Here is a 13735-nt window from a genome sequence, read left to right as displayed (position 1 = left end):
CAGTGTATGCTGCATTCTTTGGAAATCCCACCTCATTGCTAGTGATTAAAGACATCCTCTATCTTCTATTTTCACTAGGTCAGGTCCTAGTGGTAAAGGCACCTTTGGGACCAGGCCTGCCACTAAGCTGACCTTCAGTCAGAAAATGTCCTAATATAAAAATGTATCTCAGTCACCAACCACTATCTGCCACATAATATTTTAATCCAATAATGCAAAACAAGAATATGTTAGGAAGACCAGCCAATAGATACCCCCCGCCCCCCGAAAGCCAAGGCTTAGCACCATTCACGCGGTTCTCTCCCACAGTACCTCATGTCTCCGAACTTCTTGCTGATGGCTGTCCCAACATTGCTGAAAGCAGCCGTGGCCTTCTGCCCTGCGTGGCTCAGGGTTTCATGTGTCTTCTTGTAGCTAGAAGTAAAACAGAACAACAGTTTATATATCACGATCACCCATAAAACATTCTTCATCCATCTCTCTTCTTACTTTGAAAATTCCCTTTCCTAAACAGATCTGGGAAGAAGACGAGCCGCAGAAATTAGTGTTTCTAGTCATCGTTTGGGAATGATGGGTGGGCTGCCGCTCATTAGAGGGAAAGTCAGAACATTAAATCTGAATTCAGGAAAAATACAGCTTCATATGTAGCATAGATCTGAATGTGCAGATCTTTAATCACAAAGAGTGAAACTGTTCTAAGAGTAGAGTCATCCTTAAAGAAGTGTATTATCACCCAGCTGGTGTGGTTCAGTGGATTGAGAGCAGTCCTATGGACTGAGAGGTCGCCAGTTCGATTCCTGGTCAGGGCACATGCCCAGGTTACCGGCTTGATTCCCAGTACGGGGCATGCAGGAGGCAGACGATCAATGTTTCTCTCTCACATCGATGTTTCTATCTCTCTCTCCCTTTCTCTCTCTCTAAAAAAAAAAAATCAATAAAAACATGTTTTTTAAAAAAGTGTATTAACTTTATGAAGAGACACCTGTCAATGAACAAGGTAGGCATCAATGGTAACACTGAAATTTTTAAAAAATGTATATTTCAAAGGGAAATGTAAGTTTTACCTATTACTGTGGGTAAAACTGGCCACACAAAGACAAATATAACTAGTATTTGAGTTACTTATCTAATACTTATATCTGCGAATAAGAAAGACATAGAATTTAAGAATTTCAAGAACAGTTTTAGGAATACAGTACTGCAATGATCTATCTGTTCACAGCCTATGCCCCCACTAGATTGACCCTTTGAGGATCAGGAAGCCATTCATCTTTGGGTCCCAGTATGTGGCAGAGGGTCACAGGAGAAACTCAGTAAATACTAGATGAATGAAGGGATGATCAAAGAGGGTGCCCCCCTGGCCCTGAATGGGGACACGTGGCAGTAAGAACAGAGAAGGTGGTGGATCAGAGAGGGATGCACAGACCTGACATGAGGCCATAAGTGGCAACCAGTCAATGTGTCTCTCTCATGTTGATGTTTCTCTCCTCCCCCCCCCCCCCACTCCCTGCCGCTCTATCTGAAGATAAATGCAAAAAAATGTCCTTGGGTGAGGATAAATAAAAATTCAGCAATCATTTTACAGGAAGGTACTTTAGAGCATAAACATTTCTATATTATGGGATTTAAAAGATACTAAAAATATTTAGGCTTATTTTTTTCCCCAAAGTTTCTCTACACAGGTTATCAAAACATAGATATACCTCTTGAATCTAGGGGAAAAAAATCTACTTCAGGCCTCGCGTGATGAGATGAAAGCTGGAAGGTAAGAAGAATGAACGACTGTGAGAGGGTGGCTATGTGCATCTTTGAAAACCAGGTCTTTAATCTTCACTGGCACTTCTGAACTCAACGGTGTGCCAACAGGCTCCTCATAAAAAGATAATAATCCTTGCTGACCATAATGGTCTGGAAATCTTAGAAGCACAAAATCAAAGAGTAAATAAATCATAAGCTAAACTTCAATTTTCAAGCACTGTGTATTTTTTTTTTTTTTTTATGCTGAATGTTAGAATGTTGCTCCTTCTTCTAAAGGATAATGTTATTAAGCTTTTCAAAAGATGACATTGTTTGAATTCCTTTCCAAAATCTTCTCCCCTTTGTAGACCTAGCAATTGGGCAGTGGTACAACTCAGAGGGGCTTATTAGTAGGAGAATCTCATGGGTTAGCAAAGGCTGAACACTTATTAAAACGAAGCACGCCGGATTAAATGGCCCACCACAATGCTGCATTTCTGTATCCCTACTCCTTCTATCTATAGAGAAATTCAATATCTCCTCCAGTGGCCTCCCCACAGCTAGACCCCAAAGCCACACACATCCCCCATGCCTCCTTGAAGCCTAAAGACAACAACAACAACAAAAAGCAGCAAAGATCATTAAAAAAGAATAATAGGGGAATATTTTGTGTCTGCTTAGATTCTCTCAAATCAAGGCAGATAAAAAACTATGACAAAAACAGCAGCAACAACAAACACTGGACACAGGCGATGTCTTGACCTGCCATTGTATGGTTATCTTTTTAGAAAGGAAATAATTTCAGTCTGCTCTGTAATTATTCCAACTCACCCAGTCCTATTACCAATTTGGATCCTACCACAGACTAAAATATGCCAAGATCTTTCATTACCACACCACAGATTTTCTTCTCATTATAAATCAAACTAAATAGGTCATGATTGCCTAATCAGTATGCAAAGTATTGCCTCTGGTAGTCACTGGCAATTCTCTGACAGCTAAAATTCTTTTTAGTGCTTTAAAATCTAATTCTACCCACCCAACCCCACCCCAATTCCCTCACATCAAAATGTTTATTGGATGAGGGGGTAGAGCTTGTCCTGGAAGGAGTATCATGGACCCTAACAACAGGGATCTAATTCATTAATGAAGAAAATAGATTCTGTTATCCCCCTCCATCCCAACACATGATTAAGACTTTTTCCCTTCCGTCAGCAGCCAAAAAAGAAAAGGGTGGGAGGAAGCTGCTCTCCCAAAATTATACTGTTGGTAGGTGAATGCCTCCCTCTTAAAAAAGGGATTGATTCTTTCCTACAAAGCAAAGTTCATATCATCCCTAAAGGTTAGTGAATCCACACTCATCTGTATTTATAAAATGATCTCTGAGGAAATCTCATCCAGTCCTATACCTTTCAAGACTTTAGTATGCAGATGACTCCCAAATATTCATCTCTCTCCTTGACTTTTCCTCCAAGTTGTCCTCTTGGTCTATAAACTCATTTCTCTACTGGGTATTTCAGACTTCATATAGCCAAAACACATCTTGGGTCTCCCCAACAGATCTGTCTCTATCTTATCCAGAACAGTGAACATGCCTACGAAGTGTCAGACATGGTTCTATATGCTACACAAATATTAACTCATTGAATCCTTACTTCCTAGGAAATAGGTACCAATATGATCTCAATATGCAGATGCAGGAAAGCCTAGATTTCAGTCCAAGCCACTGGAGTCTACAGTCCATGCTCTATTCCCATCATTCCCACCACAACGCTATATTCCCATAGCAGTAAACAGTGCCCATACTTGCCCAGTAGCCCAAGTCAAAGACCTAAGAGTTGCATTTGATCCTTCTATTTCCCTCATCCCCCACCTCCCAACCACTAGGAAATCTCATTGGCCTGGCCTCCAAATCCTGTCCCCTCCCTGTCCACAACTCTCCCTAACCATCATCACCACCTGGACTATGGCAATAGCCTCCTAAATGACTTTCCAGTTTCCACTCCTGCTTCCCCACAATCCATATTCCACAAAGTAACTGGAGTGATCTTTCTAAGAGATAATTCAGAACAGGTCACTTCCTGCTTCAAACTCTCTAACAGGATCCTGAACCCTTGGAAGAAAATCTCCACTCGTCCCCATGGCCTGGGAGGCCCCAGAGGCTCTGACCCCTCTCGTCTCACTACATTGCAGACACAGCAATTTCTCTGGGCTCCCGAAACCTGTAAAGCTAGTTGTGGCCTCAGGGTCTTCGCAGAAACCTTTGCCTTGGCCTGAAAGCTCTTCCTCAGATCATCACGAGAGGATGTTTCTCATCATTGAGGTCTCAGCTCAATGGGACTCACTGGTACCCAATGCCAGCAGCTTCTCCCCTGCCTCCATCTCCCCCAGTAGAACACCACCCTACACTATTTTCATCATAGCACTTCTTGATATTTCCTTATTTGTTTATTGTATTACTTGTTTGCTGCTCCTTTGCCTTTCAGCACCCAAAGAGAGCAGGAACGTATTCCATCTTTGAAGCCTATATCCTGTGTGTTTAAATTAGCCTCTGGGTAATAATGCCTAGGAGTAGACACTCATTAAAGTTGTTGGATGAATGAACTGTCAGGACCCCTTTATTAGCTTTCTGTTGCCTGTGGATAAAGAATAACTCTATTACCAGATGCTGCAAGGCCCCTTCTCCTGCCATCTCCACAACAGTACGTAACCGGATTGCCTCCCCCAGGAGGCTCCTCCGGCCCCCCCGGCTTGAGAATCCCTCTCACCCTTCAGAGTTCTGCTTAAACATCTCTTCCTCGGGAAGCCTTCCCTGGGACCCCAGCAAGGTTCAATCTGCTTTCCAACCCGACAATACCCTGTATTTCACACTTATCTTTTCACATGTAATTTGTAGTAACGTAAAAGATAAACAAAAACAAAAGCAAAATGCCGTTTTCACGAGCAGACTATAAACTCCATACCCCAGGGAATACATCTATTCTATTCATTCAGCATAAACTGGATACCAAGTAAGATGCCTGAGTATAAAACCAATTTGTTTTTCAAACATGGGAAAAATACAAGCTACATGTTCATGTGAAGAGGCCAAAAGCCTTCCTGGAACCTGCCTGCTCCAATTCCATGTCTCAACAGGACTATCAGTCTCTCTCCTCACTGCCCCACCTCCCACCCTGCCCCCATCACACCTTCAGCAAACTTGAGGCGCCCTCTGCCCATCTCCCTCCCTCCCTTCAGCAGCAGAATAGCCTGGCCCTGCATTTGGTATTTCATCCCTGCACGTGGTTAGGAAGGCCGAGCAGAAAGATCCAGCCTGGTTCTTACACTCAGAATGAAGTTCAGGCCAATGTGACATGAAGCCTCAGACCTGGATTAAATACAGAGGTGACCAGACCCTAGGAATTGGAGATTGTTCTGCCTCATGTTGTCAGGACCATTCATTGGTATAGGTCACCAGAGTGCGAGGACATAGGCCAAACTACTAGCAGATCAGCTCATTCAATTTATTGCTTAAAATCTAGCTGTGCTTCTCAGGAGACTCTTCCTATGGTGTTGCAATATGTATTTTAAATGTATGACATTAATATGTGGTGTGTTAACCTCTTCTATATTTGTCCTTACCAGGTGGGGGAAGGTCGATTAGCCTCTGCAGATAAACTGCTGGGCTCCCTGGCTCCATCCTGCCCTACTCTGTGCCCTGACCTTGTCTGGATGAGCCTTTGGGGTGCAAGTATAGAAGCCCATAGGATTGCTAAGGTGTTATATGGGGGTAGAACATTCTCCTTCACCTGGGAACTAAAGGAACCGCAGTGGAGAAACAGTAGGCTCCTTTTGGATCCAACTCCTCAAACAAAGGGCACCTTCACCAGGAACGAAGGTCTTAGACCGTAGTTCTCAGGAGCCAGCAGGCAAAGTCGGCCCCCAGCAAAACTGAAATAATTGCCATCCATCACTGGGACCTCTTCCTACCACCAGGCCTCTCCGCGTCCATTTACAATTTTATGAGAAAACATAAAGAAAAAAGTATACGTATTTAACAAGTGCTTAAAAATATAGAACAAAGCGAAAAACATTTAAATTTGCAATCCCATAAAAGCAGTCAGGGTGGAAATAGAATTTTAGTGGACAAAGTTTAATGTCATAAAAAACTACTACTTTGTGGCGTATGCATCACATGCAATATTTGTAACAATTATTGAGGGTATGTTTTTTTCTACTTTTAGAGAAAGCATTTCTTTCTAACCACAGTACCAAGTCAGCCTTGTGGAAGAAGAAAGAGCGGCAGGCAGCGGGCTACGGGCCGGTCACCGACCTGCCAATGCACTTACGCGGTGGTGGTCTGCATGTCGTGCCAGCTTTTGCTGAAGTTCTGCTTCAACTCATTCATCAGGTTCATGCCGAGTTTCTGCTTTATCTCAATCAGGTGCCTTTCTTTCGCCGATAAAACTTGTCGTAATGTTGTAATTTCGTCTTCCAGCTACAAGTAAAAGGGAAGTGGTGGGAGAAGATGTCAGACCCGCCGCCATGCGCACCTGGCCAGAGGGCTCTGCCACAAAGCAGCCTTGGCATCCCCTGGCTTACCCAGCCCACGCTGGGCTACAGCACAAACATCCTGTAGAGGTGATAGGTTAATATTTAGAAATAGAAATAGATTTTAAAATTTTAAGGACTATAAAAGTAAACATTGATCCTTGCGAAAAATTTAGGTCTACAGCAAAATATACACAAGAAAATAAAAATCACCTGTATTCTACTGGGAAATAGCCCGTGACTTAAATTTTTTGGTTTCTAATCTTTGAAACATTTTTCTAAAATTGTACACAGAGTTAATTTCTGAACAAAAAGTTGGTTTTGTACTGTAGGCCTTATTTTTAAGTTTCTTTTCTTTATTGGTTGAGAGAGAGAGGGAGGGAGAGGGAGAGATAGAAACATCGATTGGCTGCTTCCTGCATGCCCCCCACTGGGAATCAGGCCCATAACCTGAGCATGTGCCCTGACCAGGAATCAAACCAGCAACCTCTTGGTTTGTGGGTCGACGCTCAACCACTGAGCCACACTGGCTGGGCGGTAGGCCTTATTTTATAAACAACTTCTTTTCGAGTGTCACTAGTCAGTGTTGCTTGTTTAGTTTTGGTCACAACACACAGCTGCATCGATACAGGCACGGATCTAGCAGGCGCTGATCTTACCAAGCTAGTGCATTAGGAAGGAAGGAACAAGGTAGGAGAGGATGTATGTAAAAGAGAGATTTGTGTTGCTTCTTCTTTTTAACAATTTTATTGACATGTAATGATCATACAATAAACTACGCACGTAAAGTGTACAAAATGTAGGTTTTGACATATGTATACTCCTGTGAAGTCATCACCACAATCAAAATAGTGAACATATCAATGCATCACCTTCAAAAGTTTTCTAGGTCCTCTTTGTAATTCCTCCCTCCTTCTCCTCATTCCCCCATGAAGCCACTGATCTCTCTTTCACTGGAATTTGTTTTGCATTTTCTAGAATTTTACATGGATTGAATCATACAGGATATACTCATGCTTGCCTTTTTTTTTTTTTTCACTCAACCTAATTACTTGAGATTATTTGAGATTCATTCCTGTTGCTGCATTATCAATGGTTTTTCCCTTTTTATGGCAGAGCAGTATTCCATTGTATGAATATACCACAGTTTTTTAATCTATTCACTTACTGAAGGACATTTGGGTTTAGCTAATGCAAATAAAGCGGCTATGAACATTCACGTACAAGGCTTTGTATGGACATGTTTCCTCTTTCAGCATTATACTATTGGTCTTGCAAATGTAATTTCTAACAGAGTTCTGTAAAACACCAAGATTTTAGAGAGTTGCTATATCCCATGAAAATAAATTGGAACCTTCACGAAGTTTTTGTTTCTAATTGGTTGTTGAATGTTATAATGTATTGCCCTTGTAGAATTTCTTAAAATTACATCTTTGTTTTCTAAAAAGTATAAATACTTGTGATTTTCTGTGTGAAGCCAGAAGAGAGTCATTAGGATTCCCTTAGCATTCCACAGGCATGGAGGTAACAAAAGCCTAACACCATACTATTTTTCTTATTTAAAAATAAGATGAGGGGAGTGCAGGAGGCGGCTGAGCAATGATGCGCTCTCACATTGATGTTTCTCTCTCTTCCTCTCCCTCCCCCCTCTCTAAAAATCAATAAACAGTTTTGTTGTTGTTTTTTAAATAATGGAGTAGCTGTGTCTCATTTACATTCAAAGTATCACCTACTTCTGACCACAAAGTGCATCACTAACCCCATCAGTCATTTTGCAAATGCATTCCTTGGGTCACCAGAGATACAGCTGCTAGAAAAGCACCTCAAGAAAGACATCTAACATTGCAAAAAGTCATCTTTCTAGGAGTGCAAGAATGATTTTGCCCCAGTGGTGAACAAACAGGAATAGTACTGTGAACATTCATATACACAAATAGTAACTTAAGCAAAACAGTCAGAAATATTGAATCAGTATTTCTGCAGATGAAATACTACAGTAGAAAATAACAGTATCTTGGGTTTTTAACATCAGTAAAGTGTCCTCATAATTTAACATTATCCATTTTTTACATACATGGAACATTTATTTTTATGCCCATGAAACTCTTTCTAAAATGAATTATACTTTCCATAAACATGTTATGATCAAACCTTGTGCTTTCTTTCTTTTATATTAACATTCTTTTTAAATTTTCTTTTTATTTTTCTATCTTTATTGTTGAAAGTATTACAGATGTTCCCCCCTTTCCCCGCATAACCCCCTCCTCCCTGCTCCCGGCCCACTCCTGCCTTCTCCACACTATTGTCTGTGTCCATTGGTTACGCATCTATGCATATATGTTCTTTTTTATTTTTCAATTACAGTTTACATTCAGTATTATTTTGTATTAGTTTTGAGTATACAGCATAGTGGTTAGAACTTTACAAACTTGTTCCCCTCAATATTCCCAGTATCCACCTGGTAGCGTACAGAGTTATCTATTGACTATATTCCCTATGCTGTAATCTACATCCCTGTGGAGCCTGTGTCTTCTTCAGTATGTGAACGTATACTCATCACTACGAAAGGATTACACCCAGAGACCACTAAAGGGGATAATACTTTTACTGTCTCCATTGAGTGAGAACACAGTGTTATTTAAAATATTAAATCCTTTTATTCTTTTGCTATCATTCTATTCCCCTTTTTCATCTTTGTTAGTGTGTCTTTCTGCATTTAATCTGCCTAATAACTCTTCAGGTTGACTACCCTTTACCAAAGAAAATGCTTTGGCTACATGTCAGCCTTTTATTCTATATTCGAAAGGCCTTTCCTGCTTTCTTTCAGATAAATATGTTTCGAGTGACTGATATTACTGGGAGTCTTTTTTATTGTTTTTGTTTTTAAATACATCAGGTATCATTATAGTTTTCACTGTGTAATAAAAACGGGAACATTATTAACTTGCAGAAAGAAATTATAGATTAGAGAAAGAGGTTTAACCACCTTGATATTCACAACTTCTTATCTATGGAACCCCAGAAATGTATTCAAAATTGGAGGGGGCAGTAGAATATTTATCATTTATTTGGGGAGAGTAAGTAAAAGGTATATAATTTTCTAATAAAATCCTCGATCCCAAATAGTGGGAAACAGTGAGGTGACCAGTTTACCAAATATCATCCTAAAGAAAGAAATATAAAGTCCCACATCTAATAATTTTTTTTTTTTTTAATCAAAGCACATGTTAAAAGGCATTTGTGGCAAAGAGACTTCTAAAGATGTATAACCAAACCCGGTTATTCAGTTGGGTTTATTCTCACGTTCAATAATGAAATTCTCTCCATTTCAATAAAATGTAAGACATTTTGTACAGCTTTTACTATATTTATCAGTGATCTCAATATATGCCAAAAATCTATTAAGCAGATCCCAGAAGTGAAAAATATATATATATAATCTTAAATTATATTAACTTGCAGGACTGAAAAAGTCCTGCCCTAACAGGAAGGTTTTCATCACCAATGCTTTAAATGGCAATCATGAGGAAATTCAATCCCTCATTTGACTAAGGAGATACTTTGGGTTACACCAGCGGTTCTCAACTTCAGTTTACATAAAATTCACTCAGATAGCATATTTAAAAAGCAGATTCCAGATGTATTCCCTTTTTGATGCCCTGAGATTCTGATGTGTTAAATTTGTTGGGGCCAGATGACATACATTATTTAACAAGCACCCCCAGATATTCTTATGCAGGTAGAATGGAAATGCTATATTGTAAGTACCTTGTAAGATATTGGAGCCCTTGTACATTGTTGGTGGAAATGTTGGTTTGGTCACTGTGGAAACCATCTGGCATTTTCTCAAAAGTTAAACATAGAATTACCTATGACCTAGTCACTGCACACTATTCTAGGTCTATCCCCAAAGAATTGATATTCAAACAAACACATGTGTATGCATGTTTATGACCGCATTATTCACAATAGCCAAAAGGTGAAAACAGCCCAAATATCCATCAAAGGAGGAATGGATAAACAAATTGCCACACACACACACGAATATTATTCAGCCATAAAAGGAAATGAAGTATTGAGACATACTACAACATAGATGATCCTCAAAAAACACTGGTGAAAAAAAACCAGACACAAAAGGTCATAAACTGATTCAATTTGTATAAAATGTCCAGAATAGGTAAATCTACAAAGACAGAATGCAGATTGGTGGTTGTGGTGAAGAAGAGAAAGTGGGGAGCAGATGCTTAACAGGTATGGGGTTTCTTTTAGGAATGATGAAATGTTTTGGAACTAGATAGAGGTGGTGGTTACACAACATTGTAAGTGTAAATGCTATTGAAATGTTCAGTTTAAAATAGTTAATTTTATGTTATATCAATTTATCTAAATAAAAACACAAATTAACTAATCCTGATTAATGATTAGCTTAATATGAAATTTATGAGAAGAATAAAAATTTACTTTTCTATATTACAAAAATATCTAACTTAAATTTAAAAAATAGAAATACTTTGACAAACTATTAACTAAGAGTATTTGATCTCTTGCACACAGGGCTTCAAGGCCTGCCTCTTCTCCTGGCTACTTAATCCAGAAGAACAAAGATTAAAATGCAGTTACCATCTGGGAGGGGTGGTTGCTTAATTTTGTGTCAACTTGACTGGGGCATGTGGAGTGTCCGGGCACGTGGAGCGTCCAGACATTTGGCCAAATATTATTCCAGGTTTGTGTGCTCCTGCAGGAGATTAACATTGAATGGGTAGGAGGAGTTGAGGAGATGGCCCTTCCAAAGCTGGTAGGCCTCACCCAAACAGCTTAAGGCCCAAGTACAACTAAAAAGCTGAACTTTACTCAAGTAAGAGGAAACTCTTCCTGCCTGACACTGCGGAGCTTTTTTTTCCTGCCGTTGGGTTCAAACTGTGCCATCAGCTCTTCTTGGGCTCACGATTGCCAGCCTTCAGACTGGAGCTACTACACCTTTGGTTCCAGGAGTCGCCAGCTTGCTGACTACAGATCCTACAATTCCTTGTAATAAATCTCTTTCCATATACATATACACATCTTTCTGGGTCTGTTTCTCTGGAGAACCCTGACTAATAAAGAAGAATGTTACAATAAGACACTACTGGCTATGAATACATTAGGTGCTTACTAGCTTAGTCCAGAAAGAACAAAGGTTTTGGAAGGAGGAACTGCGTCTGTGAGTCTAAGAGACAGGAGCTTGAAGGCACTGTGCATTCTTCCTGGGGAACCGCACATCCAAGGGGAGAAGAGCCAAGAGAGGATGGAGCGAGCCCGAACACAGGCTCTGTCTACTTTATAATGCTGTCTGGTATTTTCCCTAGTCCTATTAATACCCATTTTTCTTGAGTCATTTTATTGAGGGACATTGACAGTTTTTGATTGTTGTATAACACAAATTTATAGTCCCAATGCCAACACTTCATCCTTTTCAAAAGCCAAGTCACCTTATGGAAGACTAAGCGTAAAATGCAACTCAGTGAAATAAAAGTGGGAGTAGGATGTTAGTAGCACAGAAATATCGAGCAAGTTTATTTTAAAAAGGGAAACAGAGAAAAAGAAACCACAGAATAAAATGTGCAGAGACCTCAGAGATGTCAGGAACAACTGGTAACAAGGCGAAGGAGAACAAATCTCTGACACAATATATTTAACATATTGATAAGCTTGTAAAAAGGCATAGTCTACTTCTGGTATTTACAAATACAAATATTTCTTGGAACTATAAAATAATTCAAGTTAATCTTAAGTCTTATTGTGCACCTGCTATACACAAACCACTCACCAGATCAGAGCTGATATTGGTCACATATTGAAGGAGCTTTTATTTATTTCAATTTTTTAGGTTTTTTTCCCCCTTTTTTATTGAATTTATTGGAGTGACACTGGTTAACAAAATTATTCAGGTTTCAGGTGCACAATTCCACAACACATCATCTATACACCGTACTGTGTGTTCACCACCCCAAGTCAAGTCTCCATCCATCACCTTTATCCCCCCTGTACCTCCCTCCACCTTCTCCCACTGAAGGAACTTTTAAAAACACACATATTGAGTGGCTACAATCATGAACTAAAGACTAAATTGTGTTAACAACACATTTCTCTTTTAAAATGCAGACTTTGTCTAAGATGTAGCCTTTTGGACAATATTGGTTTGTTGCATGTCTCCCAGCATGAAGACAGGTCTTCCTATGGCCAGCACTTGGTGAGCACACAATATGTTGGTGGTGTGGGTGAATGAAATTGGGCGTTTCCCCCTCATCTACAGGGAGTCTCAGGGGAACATAAAGAACAGCGCAGGATAAACCAGTGGGGAGTGGTCCAGCAGAGGCAGAAGACAGCAAGGGAAGCCTTGGAAACCAGGGAGAGGAGCGTATTGAAGAGGAGACCGGACTCCTGGCACACCCAAGACCCCTTTTAAGCAAAGCAGCCAGAGGAAAAAGTCCTTGTACACAAAGGTCTGGCTTTAGATCATGACCAGAGCATATTGCCGGACTCAAAGATAATCTGATAGGCAGGACTGAGAGGTGCTCTGTTACCCAGGTGGCTCGCCCACTCAGTAGGATCTTTCCTCAGACAGAGAGAGGGACTGCTTGTGGCCAGGGGCCCAGCAAGAATGTTTGGAGAGTTGAGGCAGAGAAGTTGAGCTGTTTCCAAGCTGTCTCAGTTCCTCACGAGGCCAGATATGGGGCACTTGAGGTGGTTCTCTGTGTAGCCTCATTATACTTAAATCCTAGCACCTGAATATCTGTATGTTCTGAAAAGATCTGGTGTGTGTGTGTGTGTGTGAGAGAGAGAGAGAGAGAGAGCAGGTGTGTGAGAGAGAGAGAGCGAGAGAGAGAGAGCGAGCAGGTGTGCTCCCACCAGTACTTAGAGAACAGCATGGAAAACAGATCTAAGAAAAGGATGAGCAAAGCAGAGGTGGCTGAGCTGGAGGGAGGAGAAGGGGAAATGTGAAGAGGGAAAACAGCCAAGACTCACTTCCTTCGCCTCCCACTGGGCCTGGGCTACAGCTGTGCCCCTGGGAGTCGAGATGCTACCTTTGGCAAGATGCAACCCTTCCTCATGTCTGAGGAATCCAGGAAAGAGAGGCAGCAAGCATGGAGGCCAATGCATTCCGAGGGGGAAAACACGCATCCCGGTTACCTGAACACGAGGACAGGAGTCTGGTGTTATTCTCAGAAGTCAGGCTCAAAAAGTGTTAGGAATGAGATGCACTTATTAATGTGGCCAAATAGAAAGAAATTTCTGAAAGCATGGCTGGCTATTTATATTCATGGGGTCTCCAGGCTTGCTTACTTTTTCTTGATTATAAAATTAATACATACTCACTGTTGAACATCTAGAAAATATAGAGTGCACAAAAAACACATAGATATATGTGTGTATGTACAACCCAGTGATCCCAGAACCCAGAAAAAACAAGTCATTTTATAAAAGT

General features: G+C 40.6%; 1 protein-coding gene across 4 annotated transcripts in view; it reads right to left on the bottom strand.

Moving 5' to 3' along the window:
• The window catches only part of TPD52L1 (TPD52 like 1), a 72805-nt gene that overhangs the window by 12160 nt on the left and 46910 nt on the right, over positions 1-13735 (bottom strand). For all 4 annotated transcript variants that reach the window (XM_036248644.1, XM_036248641.1, XM_036248643.1 and 1 more), the window contains exons 3-4: positions 6066-6214; positions 313-414 (exon numbers count right to left, since the gene is read on the bottom strand). In XM_036248644.1, the coding sequence (XP_036104537.1) occupies positions 313-414; positions 6066-6214 (251 nt within the window). The remainder of the gene's footprint in view (positions 1-312; positions 415-6065; positions 6215-13735) is intronic.

The sequence above is a fragment of the Molossus molossus genome, unplaced genomic scaffold, assembly GCF_014108415.1.
Source record: "Molossus molossus isolate mMolMol1 unplaced genomic scaffold, mMolMol1.p scaffold_m16_p_8, whole genome shotgun sequence".
Classification (NCBI taxonomy): domain Eukaryota; kingdom Metazoa; phylum Chordata; class Mammalia; order Chiroptera; family Molossidae; genus Molossus; species Molossus molossus.
Note: the sequence above shows the minus strand (reverse complement) of the source record. Positions and strands in the feature narration are given on the sequence as shown.